This window comes from Eimeria acervulina, genomic scaffold (assembly GCF_000499425.1).
Source record: "Eimeria acervulina Houghton genomic scaffold, Eah_scaff65, whole genome shotgun sequence".
Classification (NCBI taxonomy): Eukaryota; Apicomplexa; class Conoidasida; order Eucoccidiorida; family Eimeriidae; genus Eimeria; species Eimeria acervulina.
This window is the reverse complement of record NW_013549673.1, coordinates 22,929-45,059: the sequence shown is the minus strand read 5'-3', so window position 1 is coordinate 45,059 and position 22,131 is coordinate 22,929. Positions and strand designations below refer to the sequence as shown.

Sequence of the window (22,131 nt, the reverse complement as noted above, 5' to 3'; positions counted from 1 at the left end):
AGTGTACTCCAGAAGCGTTGCCTTCACCGACGAAGAAATGGCTGCAGTACCTACTCTAGGATTCGCACAAGTCGAGGAGGCCGCATTGCGGTGGCAAAATGGCCTAGGCAGAAAGGCCGGTTTGTGCTCCGTTGCAAAGCCGAAACTATACTATACGTTGACAGGCTGATCCTCTCAATTACAGCAGCGATAGCGGCCCAATTACACATGAATCACCTTTGGATACTCTGCCGATTGTCGATGGCATCACTAATGAAAAGGGTCCGGAGATTGTTAACAATAACTGGAACGAATCCCTTTTATAGCCTAAAATCACTCAGAATATGGCTGCTGCTGACTGCTTGGTGCCTGACGGTCGAACGGTGCACGGAGCACAAAAATCATATTCTTGCGCAGATTCGAAGCTCTATAGAAAGCAAAAGTAACCAGCATTGCTTCCATGCGCAATGGCTTAATATACAACAGTGCCTGCATTGGATGTTCCCCGGCTTTCCTGGTTTGCACCATATCATCAACGGACGAGCCGTTGTTGGAACTGGCTGTTGGCTGCAAGCCCGATCCTTCGGTGGTAGGAAGCCTTCCGACTCTGCGTTCGAAAGCTCAGCAATGCATGAAGAGTGCACAGGAAAGCCAGGCAGGATGGGATGTTCGGCCGTTACTTTTGGGCCAGCTGAGTTGGTCCTACGGGGTTCGCCTTTTCGGGACGCGCAGGAGTGCAAGTACTCTAGGAAGGTCCGAGCCAGCCACCCGCAGCTAGCTATGCGATTGGTAGGGCCCCTCACTGTTTGGTTTATTATCAGTGGGGTGACTTAAATAATAGATTCACCCCCATTTGTAGGGTACTCAAAGCTGCAAAAAAAGTTGTTTTTGTAATACGGATGTTGGACTGAGAGAGGCGTCTTCTAAATACTCAAACCAAAAGGCAGCACAGTTAAGGAGAGACGGAAGAACAAGAGAAGACTGACATCCTGGACACACGGGTACCGAAACGGAGAGACCTCACCAAAAGAGAAGTGTATGCTAATTGGCCAGGACACTGGCAGTCCAAGCGGGTTTTCGAAATCTTTTTTCCATCAGCCATTTCTCAGGGGCTTATACATGCTCTTCTAGATACAGCGGCGGCGACCGAAAACGTGGGTATGAACAGCGCAGCGTGATTGAACACCACTGTTGCGAAGTTGTTCTGCTACTGGAAAAGAAGGGCCCAAATATTCCATCTGCCTGTTCCCTTGACCAATTTTTTTGATAGCGTGATTTTCTGCTTTTCCTCCGTCTGCAGCTAGCTCAGCGGCTAGGTCGACGGAGTGTTCATAATTACATATTTTGGGCTGGCTTGCCGTTCTCGACTGGGCCGATTGAACAATAGACTCTACTGCTCGTTCGTGCATTGTGAAGGCTTTTAGAATGCGTGAGTAGGGTGTTGTATTTGCTGTAAATGTTGCAGCAGCGCTAGCTGCTGCAACATTTTACAACTGATCGCGTGAGGATTTAGGACCCTGTGCCACTCAGGATGCCTGAAAGACGGAGGAGGGAAATTGCTGTGAGGTAAACTGAAAACAGTTCGCGTTTTTACTCTCTTAAAGTTCACGACGGTCCAAGACAAAGGCGGAGGACAATCGTTGTACACGCGGGCTCATGCAGGCTCAGATCTTTCCACAGGTTAACTGGCTGGCTGTGCGCAGTGGCCAGAGCGAGGGCCTACGCAGTTGTATCGCTGAACTCCGCTTACATTGCCATCTGTTCCAAGCCATATGCATGTGTGATGGCTATCTACACCTGTATGAATGAACTTGATCCATGTATACTCTTTAATTCTCTTACTTCACTCTTTGGCAGTGTGGGAGTCCCCTTTGAGATTGGGCGGTGTTCTCACCCTGGGCCCTCAGAAACTTGGCCCTTTTACTCCTTTACGTATGGAGTTTGAGGTGGTTACACACGAGCAACTGTCCAGCGAATGAATTGTACGAACGGGGTGGGGCCAAACAGCAATAGATGCATAAAAAGAAGACGCGTTCCAGAGTCGCCTTTCTCTCGGCGCATCCGTTGCAAAACGCTGTTCGGCAGGAAATCGTGCATTCACGGTGGCTGTAAATGCCTCTAGCATAAGCGTGAGCTACGGAATACTTATGCGAGAAAAAAACAAACTCCGAATCAGCCCGACAAAAATAGCCCAACCTGTCCTTCGAGAGCTCACCAAACGGGAGGCTCTGGCTCACTGTGAGGAGCACAGGTTCGAAAAGGGTAGAAGCTGCATGCTAGAACAACGGCAACAACAGGAATTTCTTGCTTGTGTTGCCGCTGCACTCAGAAACAGCAACGACAACAGAAGTATTCCCCCCCACAGAGGGACGCCGGCAGTCCCAACAGATGTAGCAGCCATTCTAAGTAGTTTGGCGCTCGGTAAGAATTTGTGCTCTGTGGCAGGCCTAGAATAACTCCTTACGACATGGACATAAAAACGTAGTAACATGCTGCTCGTGGCTCCTCTGCCGAAAATTCTGGTCTTCAGCCCTTAGAAAAGCCATATACTGCTGCTGCTGCTGGAGCACCTGCACCAGGCAAGAAGCCTCCTGCTGCAACCTGCACACGAGACGCAACACCAACAGGAAGTCCCTCTGTCTTCTGAGGACACCACTAAAATATACTGCTAAAAGACCTCCGGTGCCGTATGAAGCTCGCCTGTGTAGCTTCTCTTCTTGTTGCCTGTACCTTAGCACTGTTACAAATACTCGTTGCCTGCTCTGCCGAGCTTCTTGCTCCTTCGCAAGCCTCATTCCGATCGCCTGAACCAAACGTGTCTGCCTGAGCTATGAGCCCAACGAAAAGTGCTGCTTATGCAATAAAATCTTTCGGCTCCCGCACCTGCCCTGCGCTATAGTGATCTGGTCTCAGTGCAATTTGGTACAATAACCGAACGGCTGAACTTGCATGCCATACGAAGTGGATCTAAATGCCCTAGAGCAATACAACAATCTAGGTGGTATGCATATCAGCTTAACCCTACAGCGCACGGGTGGTACCAGCATATCGAGAATCTAAGGGTTGTAGAGCCTAGTGAATAAACAGATGGCCGATTAGACCACATCAGCAATTGCACAAAGGAGACAACGGACGGTAAGCTGCTGATCTTGTAACGCTTTCGTCCTGGCAGCCACAGTCTGCAGCAAGACTGAGACCTCTCTGTCCAGTGTGTGACAGCCTGAGAGCAACATAGCGGCAATGGGCTGCATCCATTTGCGGTTCTGCTCATTCAGGAGAACAAAAGGACTGAGACAGTACACATCTCACCACACAAACGTAAACGCGCGTAGCCGTCGGCCTGCCAAATTACATGTTAGCACTGTGCTTGCAAAGGCTTGCGTTCGCCTAGATAGACACCATAAAAGCTACCATCGTACCGCGAATATGCTTGCCTGGGAATGCCACATTTTGGCTTGCGTCGTTTACGTGAGAGGGCACAGTAGGTAAAGGTGGGCGCTGCCAACTCACTCAGTAGCAACTCATTGATACGCAGCTGAAGACATTGGCTGTCGTCTGCCTTTGGATTGTAGGGAAAATCCATTGACTCCGCTTCTATCTTTGTTTTGCTTAGAAATAATAATATTTTAGTGTTTTATTAGGTTCAGAGTTGGTTGTCTGTTCAGAAGACTAGCCGAAGATGCGCGAGTGGGAGCTTGAACGGACAGCTGAGATGTCGAGTGGCAGAGTCGGCGGCACTTCGGCGACGCTTCGCCCTTATAGCATATCTCCAGTCAATCCAAAAAACGTCTACTTTTTTCTGAGGCAGAGACATTTTGACTGTCGCTGGTTAACAAAACAGCAGCGTTTTTGACGGCGCATCTGCCCAGGGGAGGTCAGTCGAGCTCCACACGCATGCAGACCCGGCGGAACGAGCCGTGAGAAGGCAAACCAGTCAGCAGAGGTGACTTTCTGAGCGTAGAACAAAGCTGCTTTCAACGTTTGAATAAAATGGAGACAAAGGGAATGGAAAGAGACTAATTTCGGCGCGTAGTTGGGCTGGTCTATTGCCGGACCGCTCGTGCCGCCGGAGTGCAGTCTCCCGAAGCCAGCGGCATTTCTGAGCCTGAAGGTCAAACGTTTCCTCTGTTCAGTTTTGCTCTTTTCGGGTCCAGGGTGGAAAACCTTCACAAGAAGTCTCTTCTTACTATACTGACATCCTAAAAAGACAGCGAGCACTCACCTGAGCGCCACCAAAACCCAAAATTGTACTCCGGTTCAAACCCTCAAGCGAGGCGCCCAAGTAGCTGAATCATTCTAGTGGAGCCTAAGCCCACCATATCAACGGCAAATAGTACGGAGCTTGGGGAAGCGCTAGCTCGTGTTCGTAGTGGGTGTTGTTCCTTGTTGAGGAGGGCTGTGACAGTAGCTGCTGTTGCTGCTACTTCAGGCCTTCAGTGCTGCTGCTGCCACTTTTAATTCGAGATGAAGTCTAGGTGGGTGATTGAAGATGTTCCTCATGGGCCTTGGGGCTGCCGCAGCAGCAAGTGCCGCATTTGTATTGCCGCTATTTCTCTACTACCACTTCGTTGACAAGAGGAAGAGCACTCCGATTGCGGCTGTTTCCTTCTGTGGTACACTCACCTTTGCCCTTCTTCTGGCCTTTCTCGTGCCCATTGACATCATGCAAGCCTCCACAGCCAACTCTGCTGCGGTACGGGGGACTGAGGCCTCCAAAGAGCTACAGCCGCCGCCGTCTGTGGCTGAAGCTGCTGCTGCAGCCCATGCCTCCAACGTTGCAGCAGCAGCATTTACCCCTGCGGGAGCAGCAGCGGCAGCAGCTGCCACTGCTGGCTGGGCAGCACTTACAAAGGTCGTCCATCCCCTCACCCCTGAGGTGTTACAACAGCTGTACCTTTCCCTTGGCATCGCTGTCTTCCTTTGCTGCTTTATATTGACACCTGCGGCTATCTTCTATGCCAACGAGAGCGACAGGAGGCGGGTACAATGCTGTGTTACTAGTGCATTGTTCACAATATAGTGTTGCAACCAGGTAGCAGGGACAGCAGCGTTCTTGTGGTCGGAAGCTATTCACATTGCATTACTATTTTTGAGAGCACTATTTAAACAAAAATATTGCAAACGCATACGTAAACTACAGAAACAACAGAGTAGCGGTAGTAGTAGTGGCATGTGAGAGAAATGTAGCGGACATGGAATAATCACTTTTATGCGAGTTAGAGAAGCACTGGCGGTTCAGCACAACACCTACACTGTGCCATAGCTTTAGAGTTGCCTACACACGCATCCCGTTTTAGCATGTGGAATTATTATTGCTGTTACTTGCAAATATTTGCCAAGTAGAATTTGGGCACCGGTTTACTGCATCTTTCACATACTTTATCCCTAGTCTGCCTGGATGGGCCACTCCTTGGCACTGCTGCTTCAGCTTAGCTTAGTTGTTGCCGCTGCACGTCAAATGCACGCCCGGATGCCCGTCGTTTTCCCCAGGAACATTTTCTGTGTTGTACTGTATTTGAACAAGGAGTTGCAATCTATGCAGTATATACACGTACCGTAATGCATACATCAGTACACCTGTACGCCAGTTTGTACTCCGAGCTGCGTGCATCCGTATTCGTATGTACTGTTTTGCATTTATATAATCATATATACACCCGGGATGGTTTATGAGCGTACTCCGGCGTGCAGTGTCATATTTGTAAATATAGACGCACTCTAAATACAATGTGCACGAGGTTGTGTCTCTAGGCAGTGTTGCACCCTAATTGATAGGCTTCTTCTCCGTTGTGCATACGAAGTGCACTGCAGGTATCTGCTTGTCTTTGTAGGTGCAGGATTTCGATGAGGTTGAAGCGTTCCCTTGTAAGGCCACTTTTGCAGCGGTGAGGAAGACCGTTTTATTCGTCATCGCTGCGTGCGTGCTGCTCCTGGTGTTACTGGCAGTGAGGCCCGGCATGCCTCCTCCAGCTTTTTTTAGACCAGAGGAGCCCGTTGTGCAGCAGCAGCTTCTGCAGCAGCAGGAGCATCCGGAAGGAAGCACTGCTGGAAGGAGCTCTGCCGGCCTCATGGCAGCAGCAGCAGCAGCGGCTTCTGCGGCTGCTGCTACGGCCAGTGCTGCTGCTGCAGCAGCAGCTGCAGCGGCACAACGCGTCGACTCGGACGCCGTGCAGCTGTACACAGCTCAGCTGCTGGGGGTACACAAAACAGGAGTGGATTCTCTGCTGTATTTGGGCGCCTGTTTCCTTTGTGGGGGTGAGTCTTAGTATATAGCCACGGACAAGCACATGCAGACACCACGACATAGATGCACAAATAACCAAAGCCGTGGAAAGATACAGGCATACAGCCATAGAACCATAAGGACAGATTGCCAGGTGAAGACGTGAAGAGTCAAAGACGTACAGACAGACACACGTTAGTCGCGAACGTATGGACGAGTAGGGCTATGAATGGAAAGGTATGGAGGTGGGAACACACATATATGAATACGCAGGGAGAGAAGGGCACGCATTCACAATGAAAATATGGAGCTCTAAGTATATGGAGATGTAAATACACGTAGGCACACACATATATTCACACTGTTCACGAATGAACCTAGAAAGGAGTAATAGCCCAAGCAATGCGTGCGTCTGGCGTGAAGGCACCTAACAACAAGATGCAACTCAAGGACAAAAACACTCGTGGATAAGCATCAATGATATGCAATTCTAAATGTGCATGAATTCTTGAATTCTTGTGTCAGAAGTGCAGTTTGACTCTCGTGCCGCTGTGGTGCGCTTGCTGTTGCTGCATCTCGGATTTGTTGCTGCTGCAGCACAGGGCGTGTGGATCATCTTTGGGGCCTTCGGTTTGGCGTGCCTCCCTTTCGCCTGGCTCCAACGTCCTCCTTCCACTGAGCAGCAGCAGCAGCAGTTGCAACACGCAATAGCAGCAATACGAGAACAGCAGCGCTTGCTCCAGGTGGGCATGGTTTTGGTGTTTCATGCGCCACTATTTATTCATATCTTATGGTGTGCTGAAAAGGAACTGCGTTTTTTGTCATTTCTAAGGGTTTAAAGGGGAATTTAATAGATCGTAGCACAGAGGCTCCTGTCAAGGTGTTTTTAGCACACCATACACTATACACAAAAAATATATAAGGAAGTCAAATTTTTGGCACATTCATAAGGAACGGATCCATACCAAATGCATGAATACATGCACACACACAAGTACATCCATGTATAGATTTGTATAAGTCAGGCACAGGTACAAGGAAAAAAGATAACACACAGATGCGATACAAAGACAGGAAGATGTAACAACTCACAGAAAAACACGAAGATATGCAATTCCAGGCGTACACAGGCGTGTACACCGAGCCTGAAGGACAGAAGCACAGAGATGCACAGAAGCACACATCGGCACATGCAGGCTAACATCTATCATCCGTAGGGACAACCAAGCATAAGGTTGAGTGATATGACGGCGATTAGCACCAACCCCCCAGGGTCAGCTGCCTTCTTCTGTCATGGCGCTACACTCCCTTTGGAGGTCCTTCCATGCCCGTTTAACCCTGTTGACTTCCTTTCAACAGCTAGTGATTGCGGTTGGCTTCTACTGCAGAACAAATATGCTGGAGGCCGGCAAATGAACCCTTTCGACGCTGAGACGTTCCAGCAGCTGCGGGCGCAGCAGCGCATCTGCAGCGAGAGGAAGTACAAATTGCAGGTAAGGGTTCCTTCTGGACTGTGTCTGGCGATGCCTGCTTGCTCTATATTTTTTGTGTAATTGTTGGCTTTTATTTTCCATGCAGAGTTTTGGTTGGTCGGAAGTGAACTGCCCACTGATGATTAGCTGTCTTCAGTTGTGTCTGGTTGTGCTTGCTGAATTTGCATACAATTGCCTTTACTTACTAGTCGCCATGTTCCACAGCGCTGAATAGGCTCGCCTACGCTTACTGGTATTAAGTTTCGATTTACTATGCTTAGTGAATATTCAATGCATTTTACAACGTTTGATGATGCCCATTTATGCTTGCTTCTGTTTGATTCACAGTACATGCATTGGATAACAACTACGGGGAATTTAAAAACCCCGCCAACGCCTTCGGGCACAGTCGAGGGTACCGCTGCAGCAGGGATGATCTTTTTCGTTAGAGAAGCTGACAAGCAGAGAGAAGGGGTCACGTCTCTATCGCTTAGGTCGTCGAGTTTACGGTCTAGAGTGTCCGTGCGGTGCAGGAAGCAGAAGCGAGGACTCGTTCGGCGTATTCGGTGTTCTGTCGTTTGCTGCTGCCCTTTCGGCAGACGCTGGGCTTGCTGCTGCTACTCCTGCTGCTGCTGCTGCTCGTGTCTTTGGGCGCAGTCCTCATTAGGCGGCTGGAGGCCTCTGCGTGCGGCTGGCGCTGCGGCTTCGCCGCCCCCAACTCTGACGGCTCCCCAACGCCTGCAGATGCGGTTCTATTGCTTCTTTCGTCAGTAGGTTTCGTTTCGTTGTGAATACAACTGCCTGTTGCCTTTTGCCTGTACACCACCTCGCCATAGACGAATAGAAGCACCCAAATGAAGCAGGTAGCAAAGAGTTGGCTTTTCACCTTGCTGTTTGCTGTTATGGTGTGCCGTAGTTTCCTCCCGGAGACATGTGGCTGGTTTGTTGCTGGTTGCTGCTGTTGGTGCTAGGGGGTTTGTACGGCCTGCTGCGGCTGCTGCCCCTTTGCACATCCAGACACAAGCGACTCCGCGAATGGCAGCTGCATGTCGTTGTCAAAGGAGGGTCAAGTTCCCCGCAGGTAGGCCTGAAACTGGGTCTTGTTTTGCTCACACTGCAGTAGAAGCAAACAACAGAGGCGCTGAAGAGCGGCCGGTAGCGCCTGCGGCAATAGCAACAAAAACAGCATTAGCATGAACAGCAACAAAGGCAGCAGAAGCAGCAACAGCATTAGGCCCAGATGAAGAGAAGGGGGCTAATTAGCCAGGAGATGTTCGGAATTTCGTGCAGGGCTCGTCTCTGCAGAGTTTAGGGATTAGGGCTGTATCGCATGCATGGCTCTGGGATATGGCATTGGCACCCCACCAATTGGCTGCATGCGATGCAGGTGCTGCTGCTCATGTCTTCATTGCTAGCACACCTCGTTTTGGCCGCTGGTCTTTGCCTCTTTACGGTAAGCCATCCTGTTCGCGGCTGCTTGTGCTGTCAGCACTTCTCTGTTGAGCCTCTTCTGCTGCTGCTTTTGTTGCGTCTGCCTGCACCATTGCTTCCATTTAGTATAGCTGCTGCTGCTGTTGTTGGGTGTCAGCTTAGCTTGCATTGTTGCAGCTGCTGCGCACCTTGGTGCCTCACGAACTCTCTCTACTGAGGCAAAGCTGCGGCCTTGTGCTTCTTTGTCTCGTCAGGCGGCACCTCAATACGCTTCCTTCGGTAACCAAACGTTTGTCCCTCAAGTAGGCCGCTTGGCGCAACCGACCCAGTTAGCTGGTTGCTAGTTAGCAAATCCAGCTAGGCAGCTGATCAAGCTAGCTAGCTCAACCAGCAAGCTGCCTTAGATGTTTAGCGGCTCAAGCGACTAGCTAATCCAGCTAGCTGGCAAACCAAGCGAAGTAGCCGGTCGAAGTGGCTAGCACGTGCAAGAGACTAGCTGAGCAGTAAGATTAATGGATGCGGTGCGAGGTCCTTCGAGCTTTCCGAGGGCTCCTTGAATCCCTAGTCAGTACTGTAGGACTAGGATGCTGATGCTGCTTCCGCAGCTTCTGCTCTTTTTGCTGCTGCAGAATGGGTCGGATGCCATCACGTGTTCGCTGCATGCAGCCGCAGCTGGCACGTCGTGCCGCCTCACTGTGTTTGCTGCTGCTCTTTCGCGTGTGGCCTTCGGTGAGTAGAGCTCTAGCAACGGGTTTAGCGGTCTGCTTCAGCTGGTTTCGAATGTTGGGTGCACTGCTGTGGGGGAGTCAAGGGTTGGCACCACATGCGTTTTGTGTCTTAACTCAATCAGCGACTCCTCTACTCGCCTCGCTGCTGTACTGCAGCAACTGGTGTTTTCTGAGTAAGCTGCCTTTCGTATGAAGCACAAGGGGTAGGGTTAAGAGCCAATGCTGACAAATTGTTGCTATGTGAGGCCTGCTGCTACCTGAACGATGCAGCTCCGAGGGCGTCTGCATGCAGAATTCTGCATTGCGTTGGGCGGCTCTCTTAGCTACTCGCGAAGACTGTACTCGCGCGTATTTAGTACTTGTTCATACGCATATTCATGCGCATATGTAGTCGTGCAATCGCATATGCAAATATAAATGCAATTTATTATGTACACCTACCACAGTTGCGGCCATTCGTGGAAATATTTACATATGAAGTCGTCGTGCATGTGTGTAGTGCATGAGCGCTTCATGCAAATACCCATACATGAATTTATACGGATGTTATAGGGCTGCTTTCATGTGTCCTTACTGCAGTCGGAGTCCTGCTTTGTTTGGTCTATGTAGCCGCTTGCCAGCGGACGGTGCCCCTCCACTTGAGCACGTGGGACTCTCAGCAACAGAGAACAGCAGCAGCAAGAGACGATCTAGATGACTTGGCAGAGGTGGACGAGTCCGATCGGCTGATTGGTGTGTAGAAAAAGGCCCTTCTGTTTCCAGTGGAACATGGGGGCAGCTGCTGCCGCTTCATCGCAGGCATTCGAAAGGTTTAAGTGACACAACCATTGACCTTTAGGGTCTAGATCTCAGGAAGTAAACTCATATTTATCCTACTTGACAATGGCATCTTAGCTTCCCCAGATAACGGGCGTTCTGGTTTTTATCCAGACACAGAAAATCTCAACAACTTGCCCACGAGTCGAGAGAGAAACGACTAACGTTCCTGTAGAGTTAGGCATTATCTCAGTGTTCGACAAGAACTGCCTCCTCATATAGCGCAGGGCTTTTGATTAGGTATATTGACATTACGCGTCCAACTAAGTGAAAAGGCGAAAAAGACACATCTTTGTCGCGGGGCCCCAGGGCGCTATGTGGCCGTCGCGCATACTTTCTAAGTGCACGGCTCCTCTTGTGATTACTCGCCTCCATAAGTAGAGAGCCAAGAGCCGCTGATTGAGCTGCAGCAGGCATTCTGCCGTGCTGCTCCTGCTTGGTTTCCCGCGGGCTTGATAGTGTGTTGCACCTCCGCTTCATCACCTGCGGCTTGTGGGCGTGCGAGGGGCACGGGAAGGGAGCACATGTTGGTGAAGTTTTTGTCGTTATTTGGCATTAAATGGCAACCTCCGCACAGGGAGTGGCTTGCACCACCTTCCGAGCGCACGGATCATCGACGTGCGTGGTGCAGGGGAAGCTCGTACACAAATTGTCCATTCTGCCCCGTTAAAGTTAGCAAGATAACGTGACAAAGACCTCTCTTGATATTCCCAACAAATGCGGCCTCAGCGCCGCCTGTTGAGAATTGCACCCCACAAGATGAGAGAAGCCGGAATCATTGTTGCAGCAGAACTTATTAATCCAAATGGCTCAATATTCACGCGTTCGTCTAGAATTGGCAAATTGAATATATGCCTTTAATGTGAGGTGACGCTTTGCCCCTTATGCAACGATTAAAACACACCGTCTCGTTTTGGTGAGCATAAATATTGCTGCTGCCCCCTGTGGTGCAGCAATTGGGAGCAATGGACGTACGATGCTCCTTTGGAAAAGATGTTGTATTTTCATAGAGCAACCCCGAATACTCTATTTAGTTTTAGATTTGTCGCTTCGGGCTTTGCCGATGTTTATGTCTTGATCAATGCTTTTTGCGTCCGTAGGGCCAGGCGAATGGTTCACAAGTGGTCTCTGCGGCCAAGGGGAGAAGACTGCATTGCTCTTCCTGCTTTTCATGGCTTTCCTCATTGAAAACAAAACACTTGTTTTTGAACGAATAAACGGTAGACGAGGATGTTCAGGAGCATTTCGTGTGCGATAGAAGTGTAGCTCCTGGCCGGAGGACCATCGAGGCTTGACTGCCAATTCACTTCCAGAAAGGTCGCTTCCTTCGGTATTTGCCTATTAGTTCCTTCTTGTTTTTAGAATAAGAACTTTAGACAATAGCGCTGCTGGGAATATGCAGACTGCGCAGTCACAAGCGGTCTCCTATTTCGTTGGCGCTGCTTTCCTTGTCCTCGTACGCCAGTGTGTAGAGTCAGTTTCGGGTTTTTCTCGAAATGGGGCCAACAATACTTCCCAAGGGACTTTGACTGACAGATATGTCTTCCCCTACCTTGAGGATGGTCCTACGAACGAGCCGTTCGGCTCAAGTCCTCTCCAGACCGGCACTTCTCCGCTCGAGCAACTTATCAGCGACGGACCCTTAGGAGAGGCAACCGGAATTTTACCCTTTTCTCCAGGTGGTGACAAAACCCACAAATCAGCCCTCCAAGGACGGCTTACCAAGCTAAACCGGAACGATTTGTCAACCGCTTTTCCGGAATTAACCACAGAACCCTTCAAGGCTGCTTCTTCTGTGTCTAAGGCGCCTTCTGTCTCTGCTGCTTTTGCGTATGGTATTTCGGGCTCACAAAGACAGATGACACAGGAGATCGGCCTGCACAAGTTTGACGCTAGTGGGGGAGCCAACCGGGGGGGGCGGACGTTGCTTGATGAGAAGAGAGGAACGGATGCAACCCCGAGCAGCAGCCCGTCTGTTTTCACATGGAATCCCTTGAATGCTGATGGGGAGCCAACGGAGGCGAAGAGCCTGGAGCATGTGGGGGTGCCTGACGACTTTGTTGGGATTCCGATACTTGACAATGCTGCTGAGCAGCAGAAGGAGCAGAGTAAGGATGCAGCAGCAGCTGCGGAAGAGCCATCATCAGGAAGATACGACAACAGTGCCCGTTCGTCTAATAACACTGCTGCTTCAGGCAGAGGAAGACAGGAGGGGCAACACGACAGTAACGGGGGAATCAGCAGTGGCAAGTACCAAAGACTGCTTGAGCGAGGAGTTGCAGAAAGCCGCAACAACCCTCCTTCAGCCGCTGGTTCGTCTTCTACTTATTCTGAAGACAGTGATCAGCCAAGACCGGTGGCAAAGTCTTTGAAGCACCCCACAGCGTCGCAAGCTCCCGATGCCGCTACTCTTGGTGAATCGGCTCCGAAATCAGAGTCGGGGTCGTTTGAAAGGGGGTCCACCACGGACTTAAACAACTACAACACCACTTTGGGCGGCGTCCGCAGCAGCAACGGCAGCATTAATAACGGCAGCAGTAGCAGCAGCACAACTGGGCCGGATACTCATTCCCAAGCGGGGTGGACCGGCCATAACTCCCAGCAGCACGACGATGGTGAGCATGTGAGGAGTGAAAAGGAACTCTTCAACCCGAGCACATCTTGTGAAGTCCTGGGTTTACATGGGGCAGGAATTGGGTGGAAGTAGGGGTTGATTGTGTAGGATTTACGGCTTAGGACGGGGTAATTTGGGCAGGAGGGAACGATTGAGGCGTAGCCACATCTAGGAAGAAAAGGGGATAACTCCCTTTGTAAAAGCAGGATCTCGAGTTTTTGGGTTTTTGGATTGTTGTGATCAGCAGTACGAGTCTACGTCGGTGGTTCAGACGGCCGCTCACGTTTCGTCAGTTCTTCAGGGCTAACTGGTGCGTCGGAGGACGTTTCTTCCTCTTCATGGGAGCCGATAGTGCCTTGGAGCCGATGGGATTCCGGAAAGGCAGCAAGACGAGAAGCGAAAGAGGCCTTGGGGCGGAAAACGGAGTGTGTGTTGGAAGTGGGGGGCGTCCGTGTCGACGCCTCGTACGTGGACTCTGCATGCACAGGGCCCATAAGCGTTGCATACCAGAAAAAGCAAGGGAAGTTCATGGAGCGGCGGCTGCTACTGGGCAACAAAACGGAGCAGCCCCTCACAGTTGTGATGAAGACTGTAAACGCCAAATTCAACGCTTCCCCATCCTCATACAACAGATCCTACCGTCGTGACTACTCGGGCCCCGCCTCGTTCCTGCAGGGGCAGGAAGGTAACGACACAAATTCAACAACAGCTGCAGCTGCAGGAGCTAAGGCGGCGGATTACGTCACCGATATGCTCAATCGAATGCGCAAACATCGAAGGAAACATCCCGGTCTCCCCTGTAGGTGTACCAGGAGCGGAATGGCCATCCGGCGTTTCGTCTGTATTTGAACACAGACTCTTAGACCCTTGGAAGCACTAAACTATAAACCCTAATTGGAAATCAGATTTTACGGGGATGGTACCTATAGACTGATTGCGTGAAAAACCAGTTCGAAAGAAGGGATTGGGTAGAAACATTGATGAGACGGGCAAATAGATGGGGCAAGGAGGAGTACACTGGAATATATATTTGGGAAGAGCACATGGATGGGAAGGGAGTAGGTAGACGCTAGCATGACAGGGGAGTGAGGTGAAGCGAGCGCTGCGCAGACCGAAGGGGTGCTGAACCTTTTTGCGGGTGCCTGTGTTTGGGTGTTTGTTTGCTTGCTGCGCATGCATGAACGGGCGTTCTGGATGAATGCGGCGTACGGGATGGGGTTCGCAGTGGACTTAGTCGTTTGCTTTGCCAGCCCTCTTGACGGCAACAGCGAAGAGAAGCGGACAGCGACAGAGGGGGAACCAGTCAGCTTCATGCAGACATCTGCTGGCGCGGCGCGGATAGTGCAAACCTGCGAGGAGCTTCTTTCGGTGCTGGAGGAAAGCAAGGGTTTCTCTTGTGAGATTCTCGAGGCGGTCGACATTGTCATCTTGCAGTTCCCACCTGCTGCAGGTACACTGAATAGCTTCAGCCCAAGGGTAAAAGCTAGGGTCTAGGTGTTCGACAGTAGGGAGTTGAGGCACACGTAGGGGCTTTCCTAGTGGCTTCTAGGTATTGCACGCATGGACCTGAATATTGCAAGGGAGAGAGCCTGTTGCAGGGGGATCGCAACAGTTATTGAGTAGGGTTTGGAGTTTAGGGTTCTGATGGGCCTTAATTTTGAAAAAGGGCATGGGCGCTTTGTTTTCATGTAGATTTGTCCGACGAGGGCGAGGTTCATAAGGTGCTATGCAAGTTGTTGTTCCTCGAGGGGAAGGATATCCTCTTTTTTGAACTTGCAAAGCCGGTAAGTGCGTTAGTGCCCAGGGTGCGGGGTATCGGATTGGAGGTTCTATGGTGCTGGAATTTGTTTGCTATGGAGGCGCGCTGGAGGAAATGCACTAAGCGTGCGTGGGTCACTCTTCTTTATCTTTACGTGTTTCTCGCTTTGGTGTCAGGCTTAGATCCTGAACCTTTTGGGATGTAGGACTGAGTGCTGAGGTTTCACAGTTTATGAATGAGGGTGTAGGTTTTAAGATTCTTGGTTTTCTGGTATGCGCAGACGTCGCTTCAAATGGTGCCTGTGGAAGAAGAGCTTCCAGAGCCGCCCAAGGGGCTGGTGGAAAGATGGGCCTTCGTACAGGCTAAGGAGGCCCTGAAGGAGCAGTGCTCAGCGGAGGCTATGACAAAAATTCGTCTCTTGTCAGGTATATAGGGTTTAGGGCATGGTGTTGTTCTACTGTTTAGGATCTACAGTTAATCTGCAGGGGCAGTGCTCTGCCGGGCTAGCAGCTAGACCCAGCTGAGGATATAGCTGAAGGCAAAGTGAAGTGCCACTTTGGGTTAAGGGATGTGTCATTATGCTTCACTTCCCATCTACGTTGCATTTTTGCCCTCTCATCTATTCCAGGTTTTTGACACTCAGAGGGGTTGAATGGGCGTTTTTCTTCCAGGGGCTGAGAGAAGCCCTCGGCCAAGCTGTTGTGGCTCTTGCCATGGGGATAGTTGACAACTTGCGCCTTTTTTGCAGCAGCCTGCTTGTCCTGCGTTGCTTGCCTCCACTTCTTTCGGTTATTCGTCTGTGATTATGTACATCGTCATTTGCATTGAACTGCCTTCTGCGATGTATTGCTGGGCGCTTTCGTTTTCCGTGTTCTTCTGCCGTATACGATTACTACCGTCTGTGCTAGATGCTGTGGCTCTGTGCATTGTCCCCATTCGCTCTTTCCCGTGTATCCTGCGTCGGTTGTACTTTGGCTGTTGTCTGTTTCTAGTTGTGGAGCTCCGGCAGCTGATTCTTCGAACATCTGTTGCGTGCCCTGCAGATGGAGAAGACTCTCCGGTGTCTGCTCACCTTCCTGAGGACCCTGATTTAGAAAAACGGTTGTGGGGGATGTACAGCTCGCGCTGTGTACACGCCTGGCTGCATGGAGAGAAAGGCCACAAAGGCGTTGTGGTGAGCGTGGGCGACGTCCTTTTTCACTCCCTCTGCCGTCCTTCCACCACCAAACACCAGTCTGACCTCGCTTCTGAGGTGTTGGGGATGCTTATCTGTGACGGTTGGTGTAGCATTCTCTGCTGCGCATTGTGTCTGATTGTTTGCATGCCCGGCCGTTAGGTGGTGTGTGTGACTGTTTGGCTGTCCATGCCACTACCGTTTTGTTTGTTTCTCCCCGTGAACTGCGTGGGTTCGCTTCCTGTGCCGGTTTGTCTGTGGGCGTTTGGTTAATGACTCTGTGCTTGTCCTAGTCGGGATTGTTGGTAGGTCGTCACCTCCGCACTACTGCCTGCAGCCAAATACATTGTGCATTTTTTGTGCATAGTTTGCTTGCTTGTGTATTTAGGTGGCTGTTATTGACTCGGGGGTAGCGAATCATTCCGATTTAAACGAAAATATTTGGCACAATCCTCGGGAGACGATCGACGGACGGGATGATGACAGTGGGTGCCCACTCAAGACTATCTGAACGTTGCTTGCTATTTCGTTGTTATTTCTTCTTAAACCTATAGCGAGCTGCAGCTACATTTCCTTCGTCGTTGGTTTCTATTGTTGCGCCGTTCGATTGTAGTTACGAATGCATCCCACTGCATTTTGGTGCCGCGCATTGCTTTCTACTACTGACACGGTAGCACCGTTATTTATGATGGCGGACGTTGTGTATCGATGCTTCGTCGCACTAACCTTAGTGCGGATATTTTTACTTCTGTCTCCGACAGCCCCAGTACTGCTGCCGTTGTCGCGCACTTTCGTGGCTACACATACTGTGGTTCCTCATGCCTCCAAAACCTAGTCGCGGCGACGCTTCGTGTTACTCCTCCTCACAAAGACTTCTCAGGTTTGGTTTGCTCAAATGTACTTCCCTGAACTTCAGATGACGGCTTCATAGACGACGTCGAAGGATGGAATTTTGCTAATGACTCAAATCATGTCGTCGACGCAAATGGACACGGAACCCATGTGGCAGGTCAGCGGTAAATGCACCTCACGCCCAGAGATGGATTGACAGGAAAAACAAGTCAACGAACAATGGTTTACCTGTAAATACACCTCTTCACTACTGTTGTAGTGGCAAGGCTACAGAAGCCTTGCCACTACAACAGTAGTGAAGAGGTGTATTTACAGGTTAACGCCCCCCCAAAGCTGCAGGCTGAGCATGTAACTTTGGGGGAGCATTTACCAGTGGTGTATTCCAAACTCCCCCACTTGTTTTCAGATGCCTTGTCACCGTATCTATAGACAAACACATTTTGACGTCTGTACAAGTATGGTGCTGCACTGTACTTTCCATATGCATAATAATTTGTGCACCTGAACTCCGGAGATCTGGCTGTGTAACATGTACACACACAAAAACGAGTTCTTGCGCCGTTCACTGGTGATAAGCGCTGCAGGCAACCCAGAGGCTGAAGCCACATAAGCAGATATACTTCGGTGCTGAGTTTAAAGATGCAACATACATTCATATCGTGTGTCTGAAGTTCAGCAGTCCTTCCGGTTTGGGATGTCAAGGTGTTGGAGTGTGGAGGGTCGTCGTAGTTCGATAGACGTTCGGTTATGCAAATTTAGGCCTACGGCCGATGACTCCTCCACGTGTGCTTGCGTATGCCGAGGTGCATGTAATTGTGCTGAACTGTCACACATGCACATTGAGAGCATTTTTAAAAATGTGTTTAAGAGCAATGCATGCACGGTACTCTAGGTGTAAGTATGTGTCGTGCACAGGAACAGTAGGAGGCGTGGCTAACAAGAGAGACATCGTCGGCTGCGCGCCGCTCGTCTCAATCATGAAGATACAACAATTTGGCTCCAGCGGGACGGTCAGTGTCTTCACTCAAGATGGCAGGCATCTGCTTTGGCGGGTTTCTGCGGGTGGTTCTCGCATCCTCTCTGTAAATGCTAGGGAGGTCCATTCCTGTGTATTTGTGCGCCTGAAGGGTTGGTGACACAGGCTTTAGCACTCACTGCCGAGGTCTATGGGGTTTATGGTTTAGTGTTTGCTGCGTTCGCTGAAGGGTTCAATAGGAGATGCTGTCCGGGGTATGGCCTACGCGATGCTGAAGGGGGTGTCAATAATAAACAACAGTTGGGGTGCAACGGAAACCACTGCGGCGTTGCAAGTATTGATAGAGCGGTCTCAGTACATGCGGGGAGGGTTAGGGATCCTGATTGTTAATGCTGCTGGGAACAGCAGCAGCAACAACGATGTTCAGCCATTTTACCCAGCAGGTTTCGACTACGAGAATACCATTTCGTGAGACAAACGCACAGTAGTGTGGGTGGGTGTCGTGCTAGGTGGACGTGTAAATAATATTATTATGTACTAACGCTTTTATTTGCAGTAGAACATGCCTCTGCCTCCACAAGTTTCGTTAACATCACATTTCCTTGCTTTCCTCCTCGGTAGCGATGGAGGGATTCCGTCCTGTTTGGTCTACGAATATCCTCGTGTGGCTGTCTTTTCCTAGTGTATCTCTCTTTCGTTTCTCTTCTCCGAGTCGTTGTTTCCACCTTCGCCCTTGCTTTCCGATTGGCAAGTGTTTTCTTCATGCCATAGTATTGAGTGCTTCCCCGTCCTTCCCTTGCCCATGTTGGCTTTTGCCCTTGTGTGTGTGTTTTTGCCTGTGCTTAGTTGTAATTTTTTCGTTGATGCGTTTGTGCTTACCCCTGTGCTTGTGCCGGTGGTTGTGCCTGCATTTATCTCCATTTTCTCGTGCTTGGTGTGCATTGCGTCTTTGTCACGGCTGCAAATGGCACTACATAACGTGGCAAGGGCTTCCATCCTCGAGGCCATGCAAGCCATCTCCTTTCATTTTGTCCTTAGGCCTTTGCTTTCTTTATTCCGTTGTTCTTTTCTTCCTCTTGCTAATTACCTATTAAAATGGCAATGCATATTTTTCAAGTTCCACTGCAGATTTCTTGCCATCAAGCGTGTCCCCATCCATTCATAAACCGATTTCGTGGGCTATGTGTTGTTTCCCACTTCATTCCATTTTTTCGTTTTCAGCGTAGGCGCTTATGATGCCGAGGGGAATTTGGCCTCCTTCAGCAATTATGGCAAGAACAGCGTCTCCGTATTAGCCCCTGGAGACAGAATTTATTCAACTTACCTTGATGAAGGCTTTGCCTTCCTCTCAGGAACCTCCATGGCAGCGCCACACGTTTCCGGTGAGGGTTTGGGGGTTAGGGGATGAAGGACATTTGAGAGCTGGCCTTTGGGGGACCAGAACTCAGGGCTCTGGGGTGGATAAGCTTCTCTAGGTGCTAAGGATTGGGCTACCGGGCTTTGAAGGCGTAGGCGTTCATGGTTGTGGACCCAGGGACAAGGGTCTGTGAGGGTTCATGGCCAAGGTTTTACGGATGAGGGGCTGAGAACAAACGAATTTCAAGTGGCTCTTTCTGTGCCGCCGTGCTCATATTCCAAGTGTTGCGTAGTGCGGAATGTTGTACGTATGGATGACGTTTGCGCTGTTTTATCCTCTTTTCAATTTGAACCGTTGCCAAACGGTTCGGAGTATTCTGTTTGACAAGTGTTTGCCGCCTTCCACTGGGGCTAGTACTCAGGAGTATCCCTGCTGTTGCTGAGGTGGCATGCTTGTTTTGCCGTATTGAAAGGAAAATACGCTTTTGGCATGCGACGCCTGCACTGTGCCCCTATGTTCCTGTTGACGCGTATTATTGCCGGTCAGCGGCATCTCCTTACGCACCACCCTTCGTCACAAAGCGGCAGTCATAGTTAAGCGCAGTACTTGGTGCCTCCTTCTCATTGTTTTGCCGCTACTGTTGTATTTTCAACATGCCTAGTGATTGCGCTTGTTGTTGTTCACTTTTCGACTGTCTCTGCAAGCTCGTGGTTGTCTTTGTTTGCATTTCCGTTGCCGCTGACTTTGCCGTTGCCACTTTTCTCTGTGTCTGCACAGGAGTGGGAGCACTGGTTTTTGGAGTGTTCAGAAAGGCAAACTCGGACGTCACCGCGGCAGAGGTCAAGGACATCATCAAAGTCACCGTACAGCCTCTTGAGGCGGCAAAACAAACCACTCAGTGGGGCGGCGCCGTCGATGCCGCGGCCGCTGTTTTAGTAAGTTGCTCTCTGCATATGGGGGTGGGTTCTTTAGTGCGGCAGCTGACTTGCACATCGGCGCACACATGGATGCCAATGCAAGTATTTATACGGCAGGTGTACTTATTTGTATGCATCCATAGGCATTATGGGCAGTGTGCAAGTTAGCTGTTGCAAGTCTGTAATGCGCAGTGTATGCTTGCAGGTAGGCATGCACCTAGAAATATATATACGATTTTGTGCATATATATAGATATAGATATAGATATAGATATATAGTGCATAAGTTGCGTGCTCTCCGGCACGTGAAGCCCATTGGAGCTTCAAGTGTGTCGCTCTCAACAGCCACTACGAAGCCCTCAACTGGCTTTGCTAGACTCCTTACCTGAGTCTGCAGTTTACGGAGACACAGAACTGATAATACAGGAAGGAAACCTTGAATGTTTTTTGGGTCCTACACATCCATTAATGCCAGGAGTGGACAGAGGGATTGTCGAACTGCAATGGTGTAAACGTGTGGCGGTGTTCAGAACTGAGGTGTTCTGCTCCCCATGTTTCTGCTATTGCCACTGCAATGACACCTTTGCTGTTGCTACTTCTGCACCTGCTGTTGTTTGTGCTGCTGATGTTTGACAGATGGCGAGAATGGGAGGCATGTGGATGCAAATGAAGTGTACAGACATGATCGTTGATTTGGAACCGCATGAGGAATATGCATCGACATTGTATTTGCGAGGTTATGCTGAAGGCAACTACAGGTAGCGTGTGTGCTTCCTTGTTTATCGTTTTGTCTCGTTTATATATGGCACGTGTTTTGGTTACTTCTGTGTACCTGGTTCTGCATGGTTGATTCAGTCTCTCGGTATTACTTTAATGCTCACCCAAACAACTTTGTCCTGGACACATCGATCGTTCATTTCTTTGTTATTCTGTTCAACCGTTTTGTGGTTTTTTCCGGAGAAGTAAAATGAGCAGCTCGAATTCCTGTGCATGAACCTACCCTTTGGCATCTCAGTCAAGTGCGGGTGATCCAAAAACCCCATTGCAGAGATGCTGCACAGACACGTAACATCTGTGTTGCTGATGGTTGAGGAAGTGCCACAGAGTTCTGGCCTGCGCTATTATTTCTTTCATCATAGCTGCACAATCTATTTTTTGCAAAGAAATCTACAAACATATTCGCACGTGCGTTCGTGCATATGTTTACATCTGTGTGTGTGCATGGGTGTCATATATATATATATATATATATATATATTGCGTAGGTTATTCGTAGTTGAGATCCTGCTGTCTATAAGGAACCGCATATAAGCCCCAGTCGCTACTAGTCCAGCAATTTTGATTACTGCCTACAGGGCTGACATAAAGGTTGAGGTGTACGACCAGAAAGGTAACCTGTTGGACTCTGCAATGATTCCTATCACGTTGAGCAGCAGCCTAGCACCAGAAGCAAACAAGCCAAGTGATGCTGAGGCAGCAAACGCCTTCAGCAGCTATGCAAAGGAGAGAGACCACCAAACGCCTCTTTGTGCGGTTCAGCTCGGCTATAAAGGCAGCCTAGAGGGTATGTTGCTGCTCACGGTTCTCATTTATGTTCTTTTCTTATCTTCTTTCTGTTTGTCGTGAGCTGTCTGTCATTTGGAAGTTGTTTGTCCCTGGTCTCTTTCAGTTTTTCTGTTTGTTACCTCTTTATCAAAACCCAGGGAAAGGAACTGAAGACAAGCGAATCACTCATTTCTCCTCTTTAGTTCCTTTTACTGGCATGCTGTCATTAGTATGCGTATATTGGGCGTGTTGGGGTTCCGTTCAGCTGCTGGCTTCGTTTTGCTCTAA

General features: G+C 49.9%; 2 protein-coding genes across 2 annotated transcripts; both read left to right on the top strand.

Annotated features, from left to right (window-relative positions):
* Window positions 1-4,468: 4,468 nt before the first annotated feature.
* Window positions 4,469-10,573, top strand: EAH_00011940 (hypothetical protein, conserved; the record flags this gene model as incomplete). The annotated part of the gene is made up of 10 exons (XM_013394765.1): window positions 4,469-4,960; window positions 5,817-6,234; window positions 6,728-6,945; window positions 7,591-7,695; window positions 8,023-8,089; window positions 8,332-8,444; window positions 8,646-8,755; window positions 9,263-9,407; window positions 9,711-9,834; window positions 10,413-10,573. 10 exons carry the CDS (start codon window positions 4,469-4,471, stop codon window positions 10,571-10,573), a joined length of 1,953 nt encoding a protein of 650 aa, XP_013250219.1.
* Window positions 10,574-12,045: 1,472 nt separating this feature from the next.
* On the top strand, window positions 12,046-22,131 carry EAH_00011930 (subtilisin-like protease TgSUB2, putative; the record flags this gene model as incomplete). The annotated part of the gene is made up of 15 exons (XM_013394764.1): window positions 12,046-13,264; window positions 13,508-14,062; window positions 14,489-14,713; window positions 14,956-15,047; window positions 15,303-15,447; window positions 16,066-16,196; window positions 16,585-16,681; window positions 17,113-17,205; window positions 17,964-18,058; window positions 18,254-18,492; window positions 19,246-19,406; window positions 20,159-20,316; window positions 20,935-21,056; window positions 21,654-21,862; window positions 22,109-22,131. 15 exons carry the CDS (start codon window positions 12,046-12,048, stop codon window positions 22,129-22,131), a joined length of 3,564 nt encoding a protein of 1,187 aa, XP_013250218.1.